The 19,761-nt window shown below is 38.1% G+C and overlaps 1 protein-coding gene across 3 annotated transcripts in view; it reads right to left on the bottom strand.

The window, feature by feature from the left end:
- alms1 (ALMS1 centrosome and basal body associated protein) overlaps positions 1–19,761 on the bottom strand; it is a 38,469-nt gene that overhangs the window by 18,395 nt on the left and 313 nt on the right. For 2 of the 3 annotated variants that reach the window (NM_001442475.1, NM_001442474.1), the window contains 8 exon segments: positions 2,142–2,261; positions 2,358–3,165; positions 7,517–7,635; positions 11,904–12,860; positions 12,958–13,117; positions 13,505–15,422; positions 17,365–17,482; positions 17,788–17,947. In NM_001442475.1, coding sequence (NP_001429404.1) covers positions 2,142–2,261; positions 2,358–3,165; positions 7,517–7,635; positions 11,904–12,860; positions 12,958–13,117; positions 13,505–15,422; positions 17,365–17,482; positions 17,788–17,947 — 4,360 coding nt within the window. 3 annotated transcript variants of the gene reach the window in all.

A 19,761-nucleotide genomic window follows, 5' to 3' on the forward strand; every position in this document is an offset into this window, starting at 1 on the left:
CTGTACTAGTAGGCGGGGCTTTATTCACCATATTGACCGTTACACTTTTTCCCACTCAAAAAGATACAAGTGACATGTCTTGTGTATTCTATAAGCTTTGTCTCATTTCAGAGGCTGCATCCTTCGAAGGATGCATTCGAATGTGCTGAGTCATCGCGGCTGACAAAGGCTCTCATTGAAAAAAAAAGGCTCCTTCAAACGCAGCCTTCGTTTCCCAGGTAACGAAGGACACAACAGATGGATCCTTCGTGGCCTCGATTATCCCAAGATTCATTGCATGCTGATAACTGTAGGCATTTTAAAAAAAGACACTGGGGATTAAATGTATGGCTGCGTCCGAAACCGCATACTTTCATACTATACAGTGTGCTAAAAACAGTTTGCGAACCGAGTTGTTTATCCAAATGCATAGAATTCAAAAATGCGAGAAGTACCCGGATGACTTACTACTTCCGGCGAGATTCCGAAGTGTGCATCCCATGCACGCTCCGCTATCCTATGATGCCCCATGAGAGAATTCATTAATGGGAGTGAAGCGACGCAACTGACGCAGATATGTCACGTGACCATGACAAAATGGCACATGTAGTACGTCCGAATTCCATTCAAACTTCTCACATTCATACTGTATAGACCGTACTTTTCTAACGGCCGAGTAGTACATTTAAACACGAGTAGTAAATTTTTATACTTTAAAAACAAAAGTTATAACAAATTTTATTGCTGCTTGTTAACCTTAAGGTGTTATTTACACCTTGCTAGGTAATGAGATCTGTCTTCTGTAGGATAGATCGTCTTATTTCAAAACGCTCGGTTCGGCCTGTGTGGACTTTGAAGGACTCACCTTTGAAGTCTACATTCTTCGGAGGATGCAGCCTCTGAAATAAGACTTGGCTATCATCTGTGGTTCAAGTGAATTATCATATGTGAAGTGTATTGAAGGGGGCGGGGCATGTCAGAAGGCTTTTTCATGTCAGATACTAGAGAGAATTTGATTAGTCATGATTTGATGAGAAACTGAAGTAAGAGGTGACGTGAATAAAACTGATGATCTATTTAGGTCGAAGTGACAAACTACAGTTTTACATGTTTATATTATTTTTAGATCTTCTAAACATGAATTTTGTCACTGTTTTGTTGCGCACTAGCTTATTGATATCCTAAAAAACCTTTTAATAAATATACAATTATAAAACAAACAAATTAATAAATAAGTTAGATATGATTTTTAATGTTAATATATGATTTAAATTTTTTTTTATTCTGGTGATACGTTGCTGAACAGTGAGTGAGTTCATTTCTTTAAAAAAAGCCTTCTGCAGTCATTTTAAGCTCGACAGTGCAATAGAATGTGATTTACAGTAATAGGAACTTTGAGTGAGCTCAAAAAAACACAAGTTAGCCTTGTATGTCCAATGAGTCATCTGGTAAAAATCACTTGACCGAATCAATCACCAATCGTTGTGTCTTTCATTGTGTGATATCTTGCCGAGATATTATTAGTCAAATAAAATTATATACTGCAGAAAAATAAAAATGTCCCTAAAACAAGCTAAATAATCTTCAAGTAGGGTAAGCAAAAATAATCTTAAGGAAAAATTTTATTTAGACTTATTATTTCTAAAAAACAAAGCAACATTTTTTACTAGTCTAAGAAATGCTTCTTGGTTTAAGAATTATTAGATATTTGGACTAGAAGCAAGACAACAATTTTAAGTGAGTAAAGCATATCTGCAGTGTAAAATGCCTTTGAAATCATTCATTCAGTTCTTTTCGCTTGATCCCTTTATTAATCTGGGGTCGCCACAGCAGAATGAACCGCCAACTTATCCAGCATATGTTTTACGCAGCGGATGCCCTTCCAGCTGCAACCCATCACTGGGAAACATCTATACAATCTCATTCACACACACATACAATAAGGACAATTTAGCTTACCCAATTCACCTAAAGCACATGTCTTTGGACTTGTGGGGGAAACCTGAGCACCCGGAGGAAACCCATACACCAACATGGGGAGAACTCCACACAGAAACGCCAACTGACCCAGCCCAGGCTCAAACCAGCGACCTTCTTGCTGTCAGGCAATCATGCTACCCACAGTGTAGCCTCTTTGAAATCATTTGAAAAAAAATGTATACCTGGGTGAGAACTTTCTACAGTTGTGTCAGAGCGACCAGGAGAAAGTTCTGGATCAACCTGCGGCATGTAGAACAGCTCGGAGCTTCCATGAGGTTTGTATGGCAGCAGTGTGGGCACAGCTGAAGCAAATGAGGAAAAACAATTAAAGTGATTCAAATACCAGCACACTCAAATGCCATAAAAAGCTTAATAATAATAAAATCTCCATCATGTACCTGCTGTGCCGTATGCAGTTTGACCAGAGAGAGTTCTGGATTTCATGTCCAGCCTGTTAGAGGGAGCAGAGGATTGTGTGTGTCTGGCTGGAAAGCGTGCACTGACACTTCCTGTGTTTTGGCCTTGAACCCGTTCTCTGTATTCATATGAACTGACATGATTTAATGTTGAGATTCTGTGCATGGGCTCCAGTTGTGGATCAGCCACGCTTGGCACTATGGGTCTTTGAAGCGAGACATCTTGACTGATGTTTTGAGTGGATTTCTCAAAACGAATCTGATTTTTGGGTTTAGGTGATAAGGTGACATGTATGTGAGAGAGGTGGGACTTGTTATTGAAGGTTGAGCTTGTGACATTATAATCGATGTGAGACATTCTCTGGGCTTTATCTGTAATTGTGTTCTCTTGTTTATCCTCAGTTGTTTTCTTCTCGTCAATATGCTGTCCTTCTGTTTCTTTTTCTCTGTCAGAGTCTTTAGTTCCAGCAGGCGTCTCATTGGCTGAACCAACATTAGTTATTTCCAGGGTACCTGTGACCGGACTGTGTGGTGGTGACTGTGGAGATGGAGTACGGCGAGTGGTTGATATGGTAATAGAAGTAAAGGGCTTGGTGCTAAAGCCTTCTCTAAGAGCGATCTCATGTACTTTGGCTTCAAGATCCTGAACTGTGCTCAAAGGATTTGAAGGGGCTTTCTGCAGCTGATCTGAGAGACGATTCTCCATGTTACGCAGTCCAACATAACCCTTTGTCTGCTGAGATTCAAGGCCAACACTTGACTGTGCACTGCCCTCGGAATCTGAGCTCCACTGAGAAACAAAACAAGACAAACAGAGAGCATATATTAATACTAATTAATACATCAGTGCTTGGGAGGATTGTGTGGAAGTAGATTGTGAGTTTCAGAGGAAACACTGCAAACGTGGACACAGAAGAAAGTCACACAAACAGCTTTACCTTGAACACAGTCTATCAGGAGTGTTGATAATGCAGTCTGCCGCACCAGAAACAAAACTCATATTATTTCACCATAAAGTGAGACACTTAGGTTGTTCAAACTCAAAGTGATAACAATAAATATGTCATTTTATGGCCAGCAACTAATTAGTGCCGGTTACTGGCAATTACAAGTCTGTACGGATTTGTCTATTAAAGTTGCAGTAGGTGATCTGCCAGAATCCTAGCATTCGCATAATAGCTTAGAAATTTTATGACCCTTCCCTGCAGTCTAAAGCCACGCCTCCTCAAGGGCCTTCTCACACTATGCTATCTGAACCGTGCCCAGACTCGTTTCTCGGATCGTTTGAGAAGTGTGAGTTCTCTGAATCGGGCTCAGGCACGGTTCACTTGGCCGGCTCAGGCCTGTTTAGAAGAGGTGTGTCAGAGAGCTGTTCACTTGGGCTTTGGCGCGGTCCACTTATTGTGTGAGTGCAAAGCGTGCCAGAGCCCGAAACTGAAGACGAGACGTGACTTTTACGGCACTGTTTTATATGTGTTTATTAATAATTTTTACCGTTCAATGAACACAAACTGTCGTAGATTATTAGACACAAACCCTGCACGACAGCTGCAGCTTTAGCAAACCACCTACCTATAGCACGAGGACTTTATGATTGTTTATGAGCGTCAAAAGTGGCTGATCTGTTCGGCGAGATATTTGACTGTGTCACTGCATCCCAAACACATAAAACAATATAACTAGAGAAATCTTCACTGTGCTGAGCGAAAGCGCTTAATGAACAGCGCATCATTGATGACGTAAGTGTGCCAAGGCCTGAATGCAATGTGAATGCGGGGCGTCGGGGGAGACGGGAGGGGGGATAACCGTGCTTTGGCCCGGTTCAAGGCAACTGTACATACTGTGAGTACGCCCTAAGTCATAAATGCACACTGATTAGATATAACACTAGATCATGTCCTTCACCAGTTAGAAAATGGTATGATAACCTTGGATAAAAATATCACGGTTTTATGGTATCACAGTATTGTGATTAATGCTCTAAAATATATTCTGGTTAAAAAAATTTTTTTTTCCCCTTTGAACACAATATTATCTATTTGAAGAGTTCACCCTTAGCTGATGATTGATTATGAAGGGAGGAAACCGGAGAGCCCAGTAAAAACCCACGCAAACACAAGGAGAACATGCAAACTCTGCACAGAAATGCCGACCTGGCCAGGAAGTGTCAGAGCCGGTGACATTCTTGCTGTGCGGCCGTGGTGCTAACCACTAGGCCTCCATGCTGCCCTGACAAGAAAATGGTAGGAGTAGGGGTGGAAGGGGGAATTCTTTATGACGAAGATGGTTGAAGTAAGACACTCTATTTATTTATAGTGGTTAAGGAGTCGTCTGATTGATAAATCAGTGTTAGCTAATGTGGACCAGGTACTATCAATCATAAGCACGTGCTCCTCTCGAAATTAGTTTATAAATAAACTTCACTTTGAGAAAAATTTTAAATATTTTGGAACAGTAAACATGTCAGGATAAATAACTCAAATTAATTATTGACTTCTGCTGTCTTCATTTGTTTCAAAAATACAGACTCTTTAAATGTCATCTTTTGATAACTTTTCTTCTGGAGATACTGCTGTCCTAAAAAAAAAAAAAAAAACGTAAATAAAAAAAATCTATATTATAATAAATTATTAAAATATATTATCTATATTATAATAATTACATAATATTTTGGCGGCTTTAAAACCTTGAGTTTTCACACGATGGTATACCTTGAAAACGGTTATCGCCCCATGCCTAGTGAATATAAATCAAACTTCACCTCAGTAAAGTTGGTTAGGCACTTTTACGTATGTTTTGTTAAAAACGGAAATAAAAATTAGTTCAGAAATGAAGCAGTGCTAAAAAACAGAAACTACTGATACGAGTTTGTTAATATCACAGCTCCGTCAGAGAAAGTGGTTGAGATCGAGCACATCAAACAAAATGCAAATGAGCAGTGTACTGGTGGTCGGACATGTCAGATACTAGAGAGCATTTGATTGGTCAGAAGATTTGATGAGAAACTGAAGTATGAGTTGACGTCAAAAAAATCGTGGAACCATTAAGGCTGAAGTGACAAACTGCAAGCTTTGAATGTTTCTATCTTCAAAATGTACATTTTGTCACAGTTTTGTAGCACATTCGCTTATGGACATGCCTAAGACTAGGGCTGCTCGATTATGGGGAAAATAATTATAATCACGATTATATTGGTCATCATTGGAATCACGATTAATTAAATGATATACAGTTGAAGTAAAAATTATTTGCCTTCCTGTGAGTTTTAAAAAAATAAATATTTCCTAAATGATATTCAACAGAGCAAGGAAATTCTCACAGCATTTCCTCTAATATTTTTTCTTCTGGAGAAAGTCTTATTTGTTTTGTCTTGGGTAGAATAAAAGCAGGTTTAAATATTTTGAAAACTATTTTAAGGTCAATATTATTAGCCCCCCTAAGCAATATATGTTTTGACTGTCTGCAGAAGAAACTATGTTATACGATGACTTGCATAATTACCCTAACTTGCCTAATTAACACAATTATGCCTTTCAATTGCACTTTAAGCTGAATGCTTGGATCTTCAAAAATATGTAGTAAAATATCATGTGCTGTCATCATGGCAAAGATAGAATAAAATAGAATATAAATATGAAACAAACTGTGCTTTAAGCATATTCACTGTAAGAAAAAAACTTTAATTTTAGCCACAAAAGTCCTGCAGTCAAGTGAGGAATTTTGTCCTTTTGTTGTTTGATTAATAATTTAAACAATCGGCAGCAGGAATATTGTGCGTTGTCACTTTAAGAGCAGTGCGATTCTGATTTATGGTTTCACTTTCACATGTCTTTTGATTCTCAACTCATTTGTTACATAAATGAGGGTTAATGTAAATAATCACTAAACACTGCATTTTGACCAAGCGGCAACCTCCCGCTCTCCCTTATAAAGCAAATACATAAGTAACTGAAACTGCAATTCATCAAAATTCCACTAGTCCTGGCTCCATATAGAGCAAATTTTTATGGAGCCCACTGTTAAAATGGCCAACTTTACAGCAGAAAACAAGGTGTTTACAGCCTGGTACAAAGAATGATTTTGGTTCATATAGCTAATATTACCCTTCATGACAACTGTGAGGGGGTGAATATTTTTATAACTCATCCGTTTCATTTATATTAAGTTATTTTACGTCTGCATAATTAAGGGCATGGCCACTTAAATGTGACAGTTAGGTCTCGCTGGTCGCAGTCACATCACCTCAACTGATTCCGGCTGATTAGCCGCTAAACTCAACATATACATGGTATTTTTGCTTCGTTTTATATTGCTTTAAACAGTCAGTTGCCTTTTGGAATTATTTCTTACAATTATCAGATGATATGGCATGCTGTGTGGACTTAATTGTGCTTACAAACTATTCATGTGGAAGGTGAAATTAAATGGGGAGTGAAATTAAAGACTTATATACCATATCTATAAATGTATAATTTTTTTTTAAAGATCATTTATCATTTATATTTTTCTTTAGAACTGTAATACACTCCAGAATCCAAGTGGTGCTCGCTGCAGAGCCATTTGAGGAGAGCTGAGCTCCAGCGAGGGGGAGCTTAAGCTTGAGCTCCACCTTTTTTGCACTTCTTCTACGAGTGATGTCACTGGGGGTAGGGTTAGGGGTGGGGTTGGTGTACGCATTAAAACAGCTTACAGGAGGAGGAGCGACAGCTCATGCTCCCCCTCGCTGGAGCTCAGCTCTCCTCAAATGGCTCTGCAGCGAGCACCCTCTTCCAGAATCTGACAGACTGATTAGCTGTGGGCTCTAGAAGAGATCTAAAACGTCATACAGTGTTTCACAGCTAATAACTTCATAACTTGTTAGGACAAAAACTCCTTTTAACATGGAAAAGATACCTTTTATCACATCACAGTGCTGCGTTACTTGTAGTTATGATATAGTGTTAGATGTTAGTTATAAATGTAAAACTAGGGATCCTAAGCACACAATTAAATATCTAATATAAACTGATCTTGAAAGATAACCAATATAGTGACAATTTATTGTGCATCCCTGGCAGATCTGGCTACAACCACTGAGCATTGAAATGTTGACAGTTTGTGAACCAGAAGCACTTTGTTATATGTTAGCGTATGAATGTTACCTTGGTGTATTTGGTGTTCAGCAGAAGCTCTCGTTTAATTTCTTCAATTCTCTTTCTGTCCTCAGTGTTTAACTCTAAACTTTCACACCGACGACCAGAAACCTTCATCAGGATCCATTCTACGGAGACAAATTCAATCATTCAGTCACAAAGCAATAGTTAACTCAAATGAACATTGCTTTTACCCATTTGCTTTTGTTCTCCAATAAAAAATAAAAGGAGACATTTTAATTGAATCAAGGTCCTTGGTGCATTAGAACAAAGTAATAGGCTAATTACTAAGGTAATAATAGAGGTAATAATCGCATTGATTAGAGACTTTAGAAAGACCAAAACAACATTTCAGATGTTATATAATGTGGTCAGTCCACTGGTTTGTTCATTAAGGTCACCCCATCATGCCTATTTTTGTTATCACATGATCTGTTAAAACAAAATCCCATAACTTTTTTTGATTTACATGCTGGAATTTATTTGGTAGATATGTTTTCCTTGTAGTTTATGTAAATTAATTTTATCGGATAAAAAGTTTATCCTACTCTGTTGGCGCATAGTTTTTTTTTACGTGTATTTTCCAAATGTATGCACATCTTAGGATTTCCATTAAGCGTATTTATTTAATATTCCAAAATACGCATGAAAATAGGTGGATGGAAACGTAGTCAGTCTATCACTGTTTTTTTTTACATGAAATTTCATTTCAGGGTTAACAGGGTGTCCATTTAAGAAAGCCACTACTAGTGATTACAAAATGCATACAGTTGACGTCAGAATTATTAGCCCCCTTTAAAAAATTTCCTTTGTTAAATATTTCCCAAATATTGTTTAACAGAGCAAGGAAATTTTCACAGTAAGTCTGATAATATTTTTTTACTCTGGAGAAAGTCTTATTTGTTTTATTTCTGCTAGAATAAAAGCAATGTTTAATAATAAAAAAAACATTTTAAGGTCAGAATTATCAGCACCTTTAAGCTATATTTTTTCAACAGTCTACAAAACAAACCATCATTATACAATAACTTGCCTAATTACCCTAATCTGCCTAGTTAACCCAATTAACCTAGTTAAGCCTTTAAATGTCACTTTAAGCTGTGTAGAAGTGTCTCTAATAATTTTGACTCCAACTGTAAATGACCATAAATCCTCTTAGACCAGGGATGCCTAAACTTTTCCGTATGAGGGGCAAAACGGCAAATATCACTGTGGGCTAAAGATAGATATACCAAACTATTTTTGATTAAAATCACCATGGGAAGTTTACTAATTAATTTCCTAATATAAAAAATAAATAGAAAGCTCTACTTTGAATTGTATTAAAGAGCCCCTATTATGGATTTTTGAAAATGACCTTCCATGTATTGTGTAACACATCTCTAAGTGAAGTGAAATCTCCAGGTAAGGCTTAAATCAAAAAGTGAGTCGTGTTTAAAACTATTGATTCATTTATAGAAGAGTCGATTCTAGGGTTGTAACAATATACCGGTATGACGGTTTACCACGATTTGAACGTGCACGATTATCATACCATGAACAATTGCATATCAACGGTTTTAACCCTTAAAGACCGAGACAGCCGCCCGCGGCTAAAAATAAGTATTGCTCTTAAATGTTTAATAACTTTTGATCCGCTGATCCGATTCATACAATTCAAAGATTGGCATAAAGAAGAGAATCTCAGCTGAAGAAAGAAGATACATCCCAGTGATGTATCACATAACATTCGCGGACTTTCAGAGGCTCCGGAATCAGTGCGGTTACGTCATCAACATTTGACAACGCTGATTTGACAAAGAAACGCTCGTCACTGTGTCTCCGGACAAATCAGACATGATACATTGATGCATTGTCCCTCCTCCATGCCCAGATTGGTTCAAACTCGCTATAACACAACCAATAAGCATAGGTTTCGCTTTTGTTTGTGGACCAAGCTTTTTGAACAACACGGAATGAGAGATAGGCATACATTTATGCGCGGCTAAATAAAACGCAAAAAAAAAAGTTTTTCATGAAATAATTCTCATACTAAGTACTTTTGCATGCACAGCAGCACAGAAACATGACAAAACAGTGACACAGCAAAGACGAACTGCTGCTCTTGCTGTTTTCAAAAGACGCAAATGAAGGTGCAGCTGTTTGTCTGCATTGCAGACAACCATATCCAAATCCATATCGACAGACAACCATATCCATGCTGGCACATAAAACCTAAGGATGTTCCATATTGAATCTAGTTTCGTTATGTAACTATTTATAGTATAGTAAATATTTATATCTATTTTTACTGAGGATTTGCACCATGTTTATTTGGACTTTGACACATTATTTATTATTTTCATATTTTTATTTGTTCATTGTAAGTGGTGTTGTTTATAGTAACTAAAAATATATTATTTGGAAAAAGTCAAATTTGCTTCACTGTTCTATTATTTTGTAACATTTGTAACATACCGTATACCGCGAAACCGTCAAACCGTGGTATTGTTTTAGACGATTATCATACCGTGAAAAATTCATACCGTTACAACCCTAGTCGATTCACAGTGCTTCAAATGAATCATCTTAATAACAAGTCTTTAGCCGTTTTGGCATGATGTCTATACAAAACTTAAGCCCCGCCCAATTGTTGCACGTGCAAACCTGAAACCTGCAGCCCCGCTCACAAACATTGCAGCAGATCCCGGTTGAATCAAGTCATGAGCACGCTGTGCTCAGCTGGATATTAGTGGAAGTGTGAGGGAAAGTTAGTGTTATTTTCTCTACCCAAAGATGTAACTGAGAGAAGTCAGTGGTTGAGTCTTATTTTTGAAAAAATACCTCAGCATTACAGCCCAAGCTTGTGCTGTGTTCCCTGTTATGTTTCTGACAAGTGCTTTTGGAATCTACACGCTTACAATGGGGGAATTCATCGCTCGTTTGTTAAAGGAAGGATCAGAAAAGACTATTGAGGTGTAGGACTTTGTCAGAGCTTGACATGAACTATCGGTACATAGATTAGTGGATGATGAATCAGTTTCTTCCTCCATTTAACAAGTGTAAGTGAGTGAGATTAAAATGGTTGTCTCTTTGTTTTCTCTAGCTTGCAAACTATGTATTTTAATTGTTTTACCGCTTGTACTGTATCTGGTTAACTCTTTATATTCTCATATTGTGTCTAATGCCATGTTAAAAATGCGACACGTGCCGATTTGTTTACGGATTTAAATGCATTTGTGAGCTCGTGTTCCACTGCCGTTTGTCATTATGGCCACCATCAGCTGTACCTACATACATGCATCGGTCAAGGTTCAATATATTGTGGCGTTTGCCGATGTGTGGATTAATACTGAATGTGTGTCATGGCTTATAATAGAGCAATATGCTAGTGTTTAACTGCACTGCTTTAATGCACTCCTGCACTACCTCCCAACATCTGTCCCTGAAAATCCAGGAGACTGGAGGGGTTAGGTTCGCGGGTAAGGTGTCTGAATAACACTGTTGAGAACCGGGTACTGTTTACTGTGGTGTTAGTAACTACTATAAAGCGTGTTTTGGGCGGCCGATGCGATCGGATCCTATACCAATGTTGGCGACGTGGGGGTTTTAAAGACCTTACCAAAATGCTGAGGACCAGAGGGGTTTAAAATTACGGGAGTTTTCAGAGATAAATAACAAAATGGGTAAGTGGCTGAAATACAGGAGACTCTCGGGAAAAACAGGAGTGTTGGCAGTTATGCTCACACATACACTATGCACTCTTGACTACTTCAATATTGTTGATTTTCTCTGCATTTTACTCTGTCTTTCTCTGAATGCTGTTGACCAATTGGTCATCGGTCCAATCAGCACATATTAGCTTTGCACTAAGGAGGGGTTGGGGAACAAATGAATCACTGAACGAATCATATAGGAGTCGCTTAATTAGGTAAAAATAAATTAGTATTATAAGACAAAAAAATAGTTTTTTGACCTTACATTCATATCAGCCTGTTGTTGGAGACCCCCAAAACCAAAATATGACCTTTTTTCAATTTATAATAGGGGCTGTTTAACTAATGCAGTATAACTTTTATAACTTAACTTATTACAATAAAAACACAAACAATCACATTTATAACACTGTGAAGTTCAAAGCTGAATACTAATCATGCAGAATCTGCCTTTGCCTTGATTTGCTCACCAAAGTCTCTGCATTGTCCTCTCTCCAAAGTATGCACATTTTAAACTAAATCTGATTAATTTACACTTTACATTAAAACATTTCATTTCAGATAGCTTTTTTGTAGCTTAACAATAAAACAAACAAGTAAAAGTTTACATTAAATTTAAAATGACAATCTCTAAACCATTCTCAGGTGGCACGCGGGCCCTAGTTTAGGCATCTCTGTCGTAGACAAATCAGTGTGTTTACCTCGCGCACGACTATCTTCTGGGTCAGCTGTGTTTGGTCGGCTTGTAACCATAGAAACAGGCGACTCACTCTGAAGGAGTTTGGCAACTCTGGCAGCCAATGAACTTTCGCTGCTGCTGTCACTCAAGCTTTCAGCCTCGGCAGAGACATGAGACAAACTATTCTCAGAGGAGCCAATCGGAGCATCCTCAGACGTGTCCTCCTCATTCTGTGGAACACTCACTGCAATCGAAGGGAGATTGATCTGTGTGCCAGATGTGGTTGTAGTCGGTTTTCCCTTATCTGGGTCTGCAGCGCTGCAGCCCTCAGGTTCAGCCCGCCTTGGGGTCACACGGAGGTCACGTGCCTTCAAACTTTCCTCTCTGCTTAAAGAGAGAGCAGTAGGCTTTACAGTTGTCAGGTCAATATGCTGTGGACCCTGGGAGGATGACAAGCTTCCTTTCAAAGCAGAGTCTGATGAAGAGCGGGTCAGCAGTAGAGAAAGGTTCCCACCAGCTGACAGAGATGTGTCAGTGTGATAACCTCGAGCGTTTCGTCCTAGCGAAACAAGCGACGTGTCACTTTCCGATAAGTGGTGTGAACCAGGGGAGGATGTTAATGAGGATCGACCGGATACCAGGCTTTCTGCTCGGCCCAGCAAACGCCTGATTTCATGCAGTGTGCCAGAACCCACAAGAGAGTCATCATCCGCTTTTACCACTTCTCTAGGCCCTGATTCTGGGACTGGCAAACTAAAGCTCCTTTCACTTTCTGCAGCATCAGATTGTTGTAGGGTTGTTGAAGGATGTGATGTTGATTGAAGCTGTGCAGCATCTGCCTGGGTTAATATCATCTTTACACTGCTGTCAGTGGCTGGCTGGCTTAGCTCATGCACTGACAGGTGGTGTGAGACAGAAGCGCTGGATTCAGTTGAGTGTTGACTAGAGCTGGAGAATGTCTCCTTCTGAAGACTGTCCACTATAGAGAAATACAGATATATGGCTTTATAACCGAATAGGACTAGCTACACTATACAAGCAATAATACTGTGCACAAAATGTAGTCTTTGGCTTACCTTCAGATGGTTGTGTGCTTTTGGTTGGTGTTCCTATGGAGCCTTTGATGGTGCATAAGTCAGTAGGAGAGAATTCAGGCTCTCTGATTGGTCCACGACGAGTAAAGGGATTTAGGATTGTAGAGGGTGATTGGTCGATACCCAAATTTAGGAGGTAGAGCTACAGAGATAAAAAAAGGAACAATACTATTACAAAACTTTTGAAGGGGTCTGCTTTCTTTAGATAATTGTGTAATACATATGAATGCCACACATCTTTTATTAGCAATCAAACATATTATTGGTGTTTTTAGGGATACTAATTGGATTGTGAAGTACAGCAACCTCTAACGGGCTATTTATTTTTAGTGGTACCAAGCAAAAAAGATTAATTTTGAGCCCTGCAATACAATAAAATAATATTGTATAAGATATAACTGCTGCCTCCTATTTAAAGATAATTAAACCTTTCTGTCAGACAGCAACAACACACATAAACCACTGCCTAAAATGGATCATCAAGATGTCACGATTTTAAGCCTTCATCTTTCTTCAGTGCTGAACTTACCGGGATTCTGTCTTCAATGTTGAACTCCCTTGTGTGTGGAGGAGAAGTAGGTCTGGAGGTCCAATAAGGGGCGTAATTATCCACCTCAAGACTTACTACAGAAGACGCAGCTCCCACTGATGCCCGCATACTCTGCTCGCCATGGTAACTGCCTTGAGAGCTGGAGAGAGTGCTGCTCAGGTTGACGCTCGAGGACACATCACTAAAGCGACCGAGACTGAGGAAAGGAGATATCTTGATGGCGTTTGTGCCCATGTGAGCGGCTGAAGTATTCATCCCTTCATTACTTCCACCTGAAATTAAGGAAGACTGATTGGTGGCCGGAACATCTTTAGATTGCGTTAATGGGGCTTGCTTGCTGAGTGTGCCTGTGTCTCTCTGAATTGAGGTCACCACAGAGCTCAGGGAGGAGTGAGATTGTGAGCGAATTACAGGTGAATCGGATGCCTGTCCTTTACACACACTTGCCCCAGCTTCATCAACACGACGAGGTGAGACGCTTCCGGAATGAGACGAGGAAAGTTGCTGAATCGATTGCGAGCTGGCATTCATACCAAGTGCCTGATGCTTGTCCTTAGAATCCATTTGGTTAAATATATCAGATCCCACATCCTGCGCTTTCTTCTTTAGTGACACACCATCAACTCCTTGCAGGGCCAAATTATCACAAAACGATCTGCTCGAACTCTGATTGGCTTTCCAGGCATCTACTTTTTGTAAGTAGCTGAGACTGGGAAGAGACTGTACTCTCCCAAGAGCCAAATGAGAAACTTGATCTTTCTTCTCTGTACTGGAGTAAAAAAGCTGAGTGTCCGAGCGAGATGTGTCAGCGGCTGTTGGATTTAAAACGGCCGGAGAAATGTGTTCGTTTGAGACAGAATGGGCATGCGAGACTGTTTGCTCAGTCTTTGGTGGTTTGCTAGATGTTGTTTGAGAGTACATAGAAGAGGAATGTTGGTCGCTTAGATCCAATAATGGCATCAAGCCAGTTCTGGACTGGTTGCTTTGAGGTAACGTAGCTGCAGAGGCAACAGCCTTTTGTTTGGAGTGTATGAGAGATGGTTTAGTCAATGCAGGTAGGGGTCTCGTGGGAGGTACTGCTGGTGTTGACTGAAACACAGGCTGAGAGCTCAAGAATGAGCCATCTGCTCCGATTAAACGACCACCAGAGCTCAAAAGAGCTCTCTGCAGACCTGGAACATGTATCAGACCTTCACCAGCTATGGTGAAAGATTGTGCACTGTCAGAACTTTTGTTCCCACCATGGAGCCTACTTGCTGGTGCAGACAAGGAGCCACTTGCAGTCAGAAGTTGATCGTGGACATGATCTGCTGTTTGGTGTGTATCCATCTGTGAATCACGAAACGTTATATTTGACACATCTGAGCGAGCTGTCGAAACTGTAGCCTTCTGAAATGAAGATGTCAACGACAGTGAGCCCCCTTGTGGCTGCTCTCGGTCTGCTTGAAGATTGGAGGGACTTGTCTGGATTTTCTGAGTGTTCTGATGATTTGATCCTGGTTCAGATGGAGAAGAAATGGCACTACTGTTGCTAACAGCCACACTAATGTCCTCTTCTCTAAGCTCTAATAAAGGCCGAGCATGCATCCCCTCACTAAGCCGCTGAGCAGCGGTCTGCTCCTCTCCTTCCATATGTCTGTTGATTTTGTACTCATTACTATACAATACACTACTTTGATTTCCAAGTCCTCTTGAATGGTCATTATGCGACAGGCTGTGCTGGGACAGTGAACAGGAACTATTTTCACCCTCTGACAAGGCTGTTGGGACCTCCAAAGGATGCTCAGAAATCGTAGCCTGGTCATGAATACTAGTTTGAAGTTGAGAATCAACAGTTACTGCTTCATCTGAAATACTTGAACATCTCTCAGGGATAACCGAGAAGTCTGGGATTCCCCTGTGTACATGAGCACAACAGAAATATATATAGTTTGTTAACATACTGATAGGATATTATTTCTTAGAGATGCACCGAAATTAAAATTCTGGAAGCACTTGGGCGTAAAAACAAACAGAAAATGCATTGTGATTATTGACTCTTCGCTAAGTCTCGCTCTCATTAGCTACTGTTGCTTCACCTGTCAAGCTTTCGAGCCTGGCACGTCTATTAAAATATGTATTTGCCGGTGTCAGTTATTTCCAGGGATATAATTAGTCACTTTTGGCGAACAGGTGAGATATCAGAGAAAGCCAGACAGAGAAGGACTGCAGTATGCATACCAGGGGTATATTCAGGACATAATAAGCAACCGATTAAAAAATAATTTAATTAAAATTTAAGCTAGGTTAGCCTCATATGCTGACTATTCAACAGCTCAGTTCATGCACAGCAGGTGAAATTTAAAAATAATCTAATAACAAATTAAACTGTGATTTCTCTTTTTTTTTTTTTGCCAAAAAGTCTGATAGACTAATTGTAGTGCAATGAAATATATCGTTACTAACCAAAGAGGAAGCATAAATGGACAGTCCTTCTACATAATGCCTTCAAAGAAAGGGGATCATTCCTTTAGCTAGAAAGGGGATTATATTAATATTAATCTGACACCAAATATAAAAGCAAACACTAACCCAACTATAACATCGTAACAATGACTAAATCTCCAAAAGACGGATGAAAACAATGGTGGATTGTAACTCTAACATGGACATGAGGGTTATAAATGACTGAAAAACAGCTGCGGGTGAAGTATATTGATCACAAGTGCTCAGATTGTAATCACATTTCGGTTTTGTTCTGTTAATATGTCATTTCAAATATTCGTAGCTTGAAACTGATGGAAAATGACTGGATTGTGTTGCTTTTACAGCTATTGTAAGGGCTTAAACGGAGCAGTGCTCATAAAATTGAACGGAAAAAAAAAGATAAAGACAGCTGTGAAACATAACCTGCTTTGTATTTTTGTAGGAAACTGAGTTTAGATCTTTTAATGATAAGAGGTGTGTGAGTTATTGACGTCTGTCACTGAATGTGTCAGGAATATCAAAAAAAAACTTAACCCCGCTCTTTTAACGTCCCTCACAGAGCTTGATCCATGCTGGCATTTCTCCCCTTGGATTTTAGGTTTTGGAAAGGGAAATAAATTCCACCACCCCGTCCAAACTTTTAGGATACTGGGTATCTGATTTGCACAATCCATATGCACAACACTTTGGCTTGTTTCCCTCGCTCAAAAGCTTGACAGTCCTCCTGCACGTAGCTACGGCTGCTAAGCCACAATTGATGTGTGGCGGTTTTCAGGTGTGGCTTAGCGAAGGGTCAATACTAATAAATGATAAAATTCTGTATGACTTTGTTTAATAAAGTCAACAAGATAGATTATTCAGATTTTTAAAAATCACAAGCCAATAAAAAAAGAGTATTTTATTTACAATTATTGATAGAGTCGAGAGGCATCATTTTACCAGCGTTGTCATGACAGCACAGTTGCACTATTGCAAGCCATAGAAACAAAATGCTCTGTCAGGCTATTATTTGAATTAATTTTGATTTTCCGGTGAGCATGTGCAGTTCGTGCATAAATTAGTGTATGAGTTCATGAACAGAATGTCCAGAGTGGAACATAGAAAATCTTTAGCTGAAAATATTGAGCTATTTTGAAATTTGAGCAAGTGCGCACGCTCCGCTGCTTTTGCAAACTGGTCTTTGCATGATGCAATGAAATTAATGGGTTTCAGCATAACTTTTTTCAACTTACATTTTTCAGGCATTTTCTCTTTTTGTCAAAAAACGAAAATGCCTTTAGTTTTAAGCTGTCAAAGATTTGGTGCATCCCTTATTATTTTTAATTAAAGAAAAGAAGGAATAAATGCCAAAAGTGTGGCTAAACAAATAGTACCGAAGAGGGACAAACTCTAAATCTGTTTCCTGAAAAACACTGGAGTTAGAAAGAAAGTTAGATTTGTCCAAGCAGGGAAGCAGAGGTAGCGCAGGTGACAGCTGGCTATCCTGAAACTCTGAAAAAGAAAATGAATTGAAATCATTAAGAAAGTTAAATTAAAACAACATATTTGAAAGTAACACTAAGGCACAACGTCATATACAGTAGGACTCAAACATCTGAAAAACAAACATCTTGCTTCTTTTTTTAAATATACCTTTAGTAATATAAAAAAATAAACTTCAAGCTGCATAAAGCCTAATAATGCTCTTCAGTGTGATTTGGCAATTATCCAAAGAGTATCTTGATATATTTGTTTTTAAGTTTTTAATGTGATTTCAGATCTTTGAAGCCCACTGTACATACACCAGCTCTCTTTACCTAGTTGTAAAATTTCAAATCGGTTCATCATTGGCTGTATACTTGAATCCTGAAGGTTATTAAATGGTCTTCCATCGTTCGCAGGGCCTGCATATGGTCTATCAACTTCTGAATCATGTATATTTTGTCCATGCTGTTGACAAGGAGTTTCTGCAGGGGTCTGGAAAGGTAAAACCATATATATTACTCATACAGCAAAGCAATTATACAATTAACAATTTAAAACTGCAATCTTCCTTCATTCAAATCATACAGAATATAAAGACACTTAAATAAAACATTACCTCTTATTTTTGGGTGAACTATCCCCTTACATGAGTCATAACTAGGGCCATACAGAATCTGCAAACATTTTATGCTATTTCAGCAGAGAATTTTGTAAAAAAAAAATCTGCTGACTCATGAGGAATGATTTGATAAGTATCATAACTAAAAACCTAATATATGAATTTAAAAAAATACAATCTTAACTTTTATTTAATGTTTACAATGCAAATCCAATTAGATCTACTTATTGTTAACAAAGCAAGTCTCTCATATAATGTATCTACTAAAAGGCAGAACATATTACTTTACAAACTATATTGTAAGTAAATCGAACTATATTGTTACTGTAGATTTTTACCCAATCATTGAGTCTATTTATTTACTTGTGTGAATGGTTGTAAATTTATATTTATTCAGTTTTTAAATTTATTTGAGTAATAATATTGACTAATATGAACATGTTCATATGATTTGTTTACAGTACAGTTTGTAAAGTAATATTTTGTGTATTTTAGTAGAGATATTATTTGCCAGATAAGAGTATCTAGATGGATTTGCATTGTAAACATTAAATGAAAATTTAAAAGCTATTATTTTTTATTTCATATATTAAGTGTTTAGTTATGATACTCCCAAAATAATTCCGCACAGTCGCAGATTTTTTACAAAATTCTCTGCAGAAACAGCAAAACATGTCAGCAGATTCTGTCTGGCCCTACTTATGACACGCTCCCTATATTTTTTACCATGGTACTTTGAATATTTGACTGAAATGAGATGTAAATATGACTTCAAAATCAAATTTGCATTATTCAATTGACTGTGAACAATGTTGTACTTTAATAGTCGCTGGATGCTAATATAATTTTGCTATTTTCAATGAAGTTAAATGCCTTACTGGTAGTTAGGCAGACTAGTGATATATACTCAATTAAATTAAGTTAAAAGACATCTCGTCCAACATTGTTCACCGTTAATTAAATTGTAGGCTCCTAATGCTGTTCTTGCATGATGTCATAAAACCAATTTTACTCTAATTTCAAATATGAATGTCTTGATTTAAAACATACCACTTTCTCATATGAAATGATCTTGCATTTAATATTATGTAAAGTGATGTAATATCTATATAAATGAATCATAAGATTTTATTGAACTTGCTATTTATAACTATTATTATAATATTAATTAATAATTAACTTTGTATTATGTAGTGCTAAAACATGTGTAATCATCACTTAGACTAATAGTTTGTACAGAATTCCCCAAGTAAATAATAAAATAAATAAAAGAAGCTGAAATTGAGGTAAAGTTGGTTTTATATGTGCGCATTCATTCAGTGACAACTTGTGACATGCTCCCTATATTGTTTACCGTTGTTCTTTGACTATTCAAACTGAAATTACAAGTACGACTTCAAAACAACATTAGCACCATTTAATTGATTATCAACATTAATGTTGCTCTTTGATAGTCATTCGCTGCTAATATGATTTCACTATTTAAAATGTGCAAAGAATATTTTTCTGAATCAATACTAATAAGAAGAAAGTCTGAATGTGCGAATATAAAACCAACTTTCCCCTAATACTTCAAACACCTTAATGTTAACTAACGTTACTGTTTAGCCTGAAGAGGCTAACAGTTAGCCGATGGCTTTAAAGCTGTTACATACTATTCTGATTTCATGATTGTGTTTAAAAGCCG

This window comes from Danio rerio, chromosome 13 (assembly GCF_052040795.2).
Source record: "Danio rerio strain M-AB ecotype USA chromosome 13, GRCz13ab, whole genome shotgun sequence".
Lineage (NCBI taxonomy): Eukaryota > Metazoa > Chordata > Actinopteri > Cypriniformes > Danionidae > Danio > Danio rerio.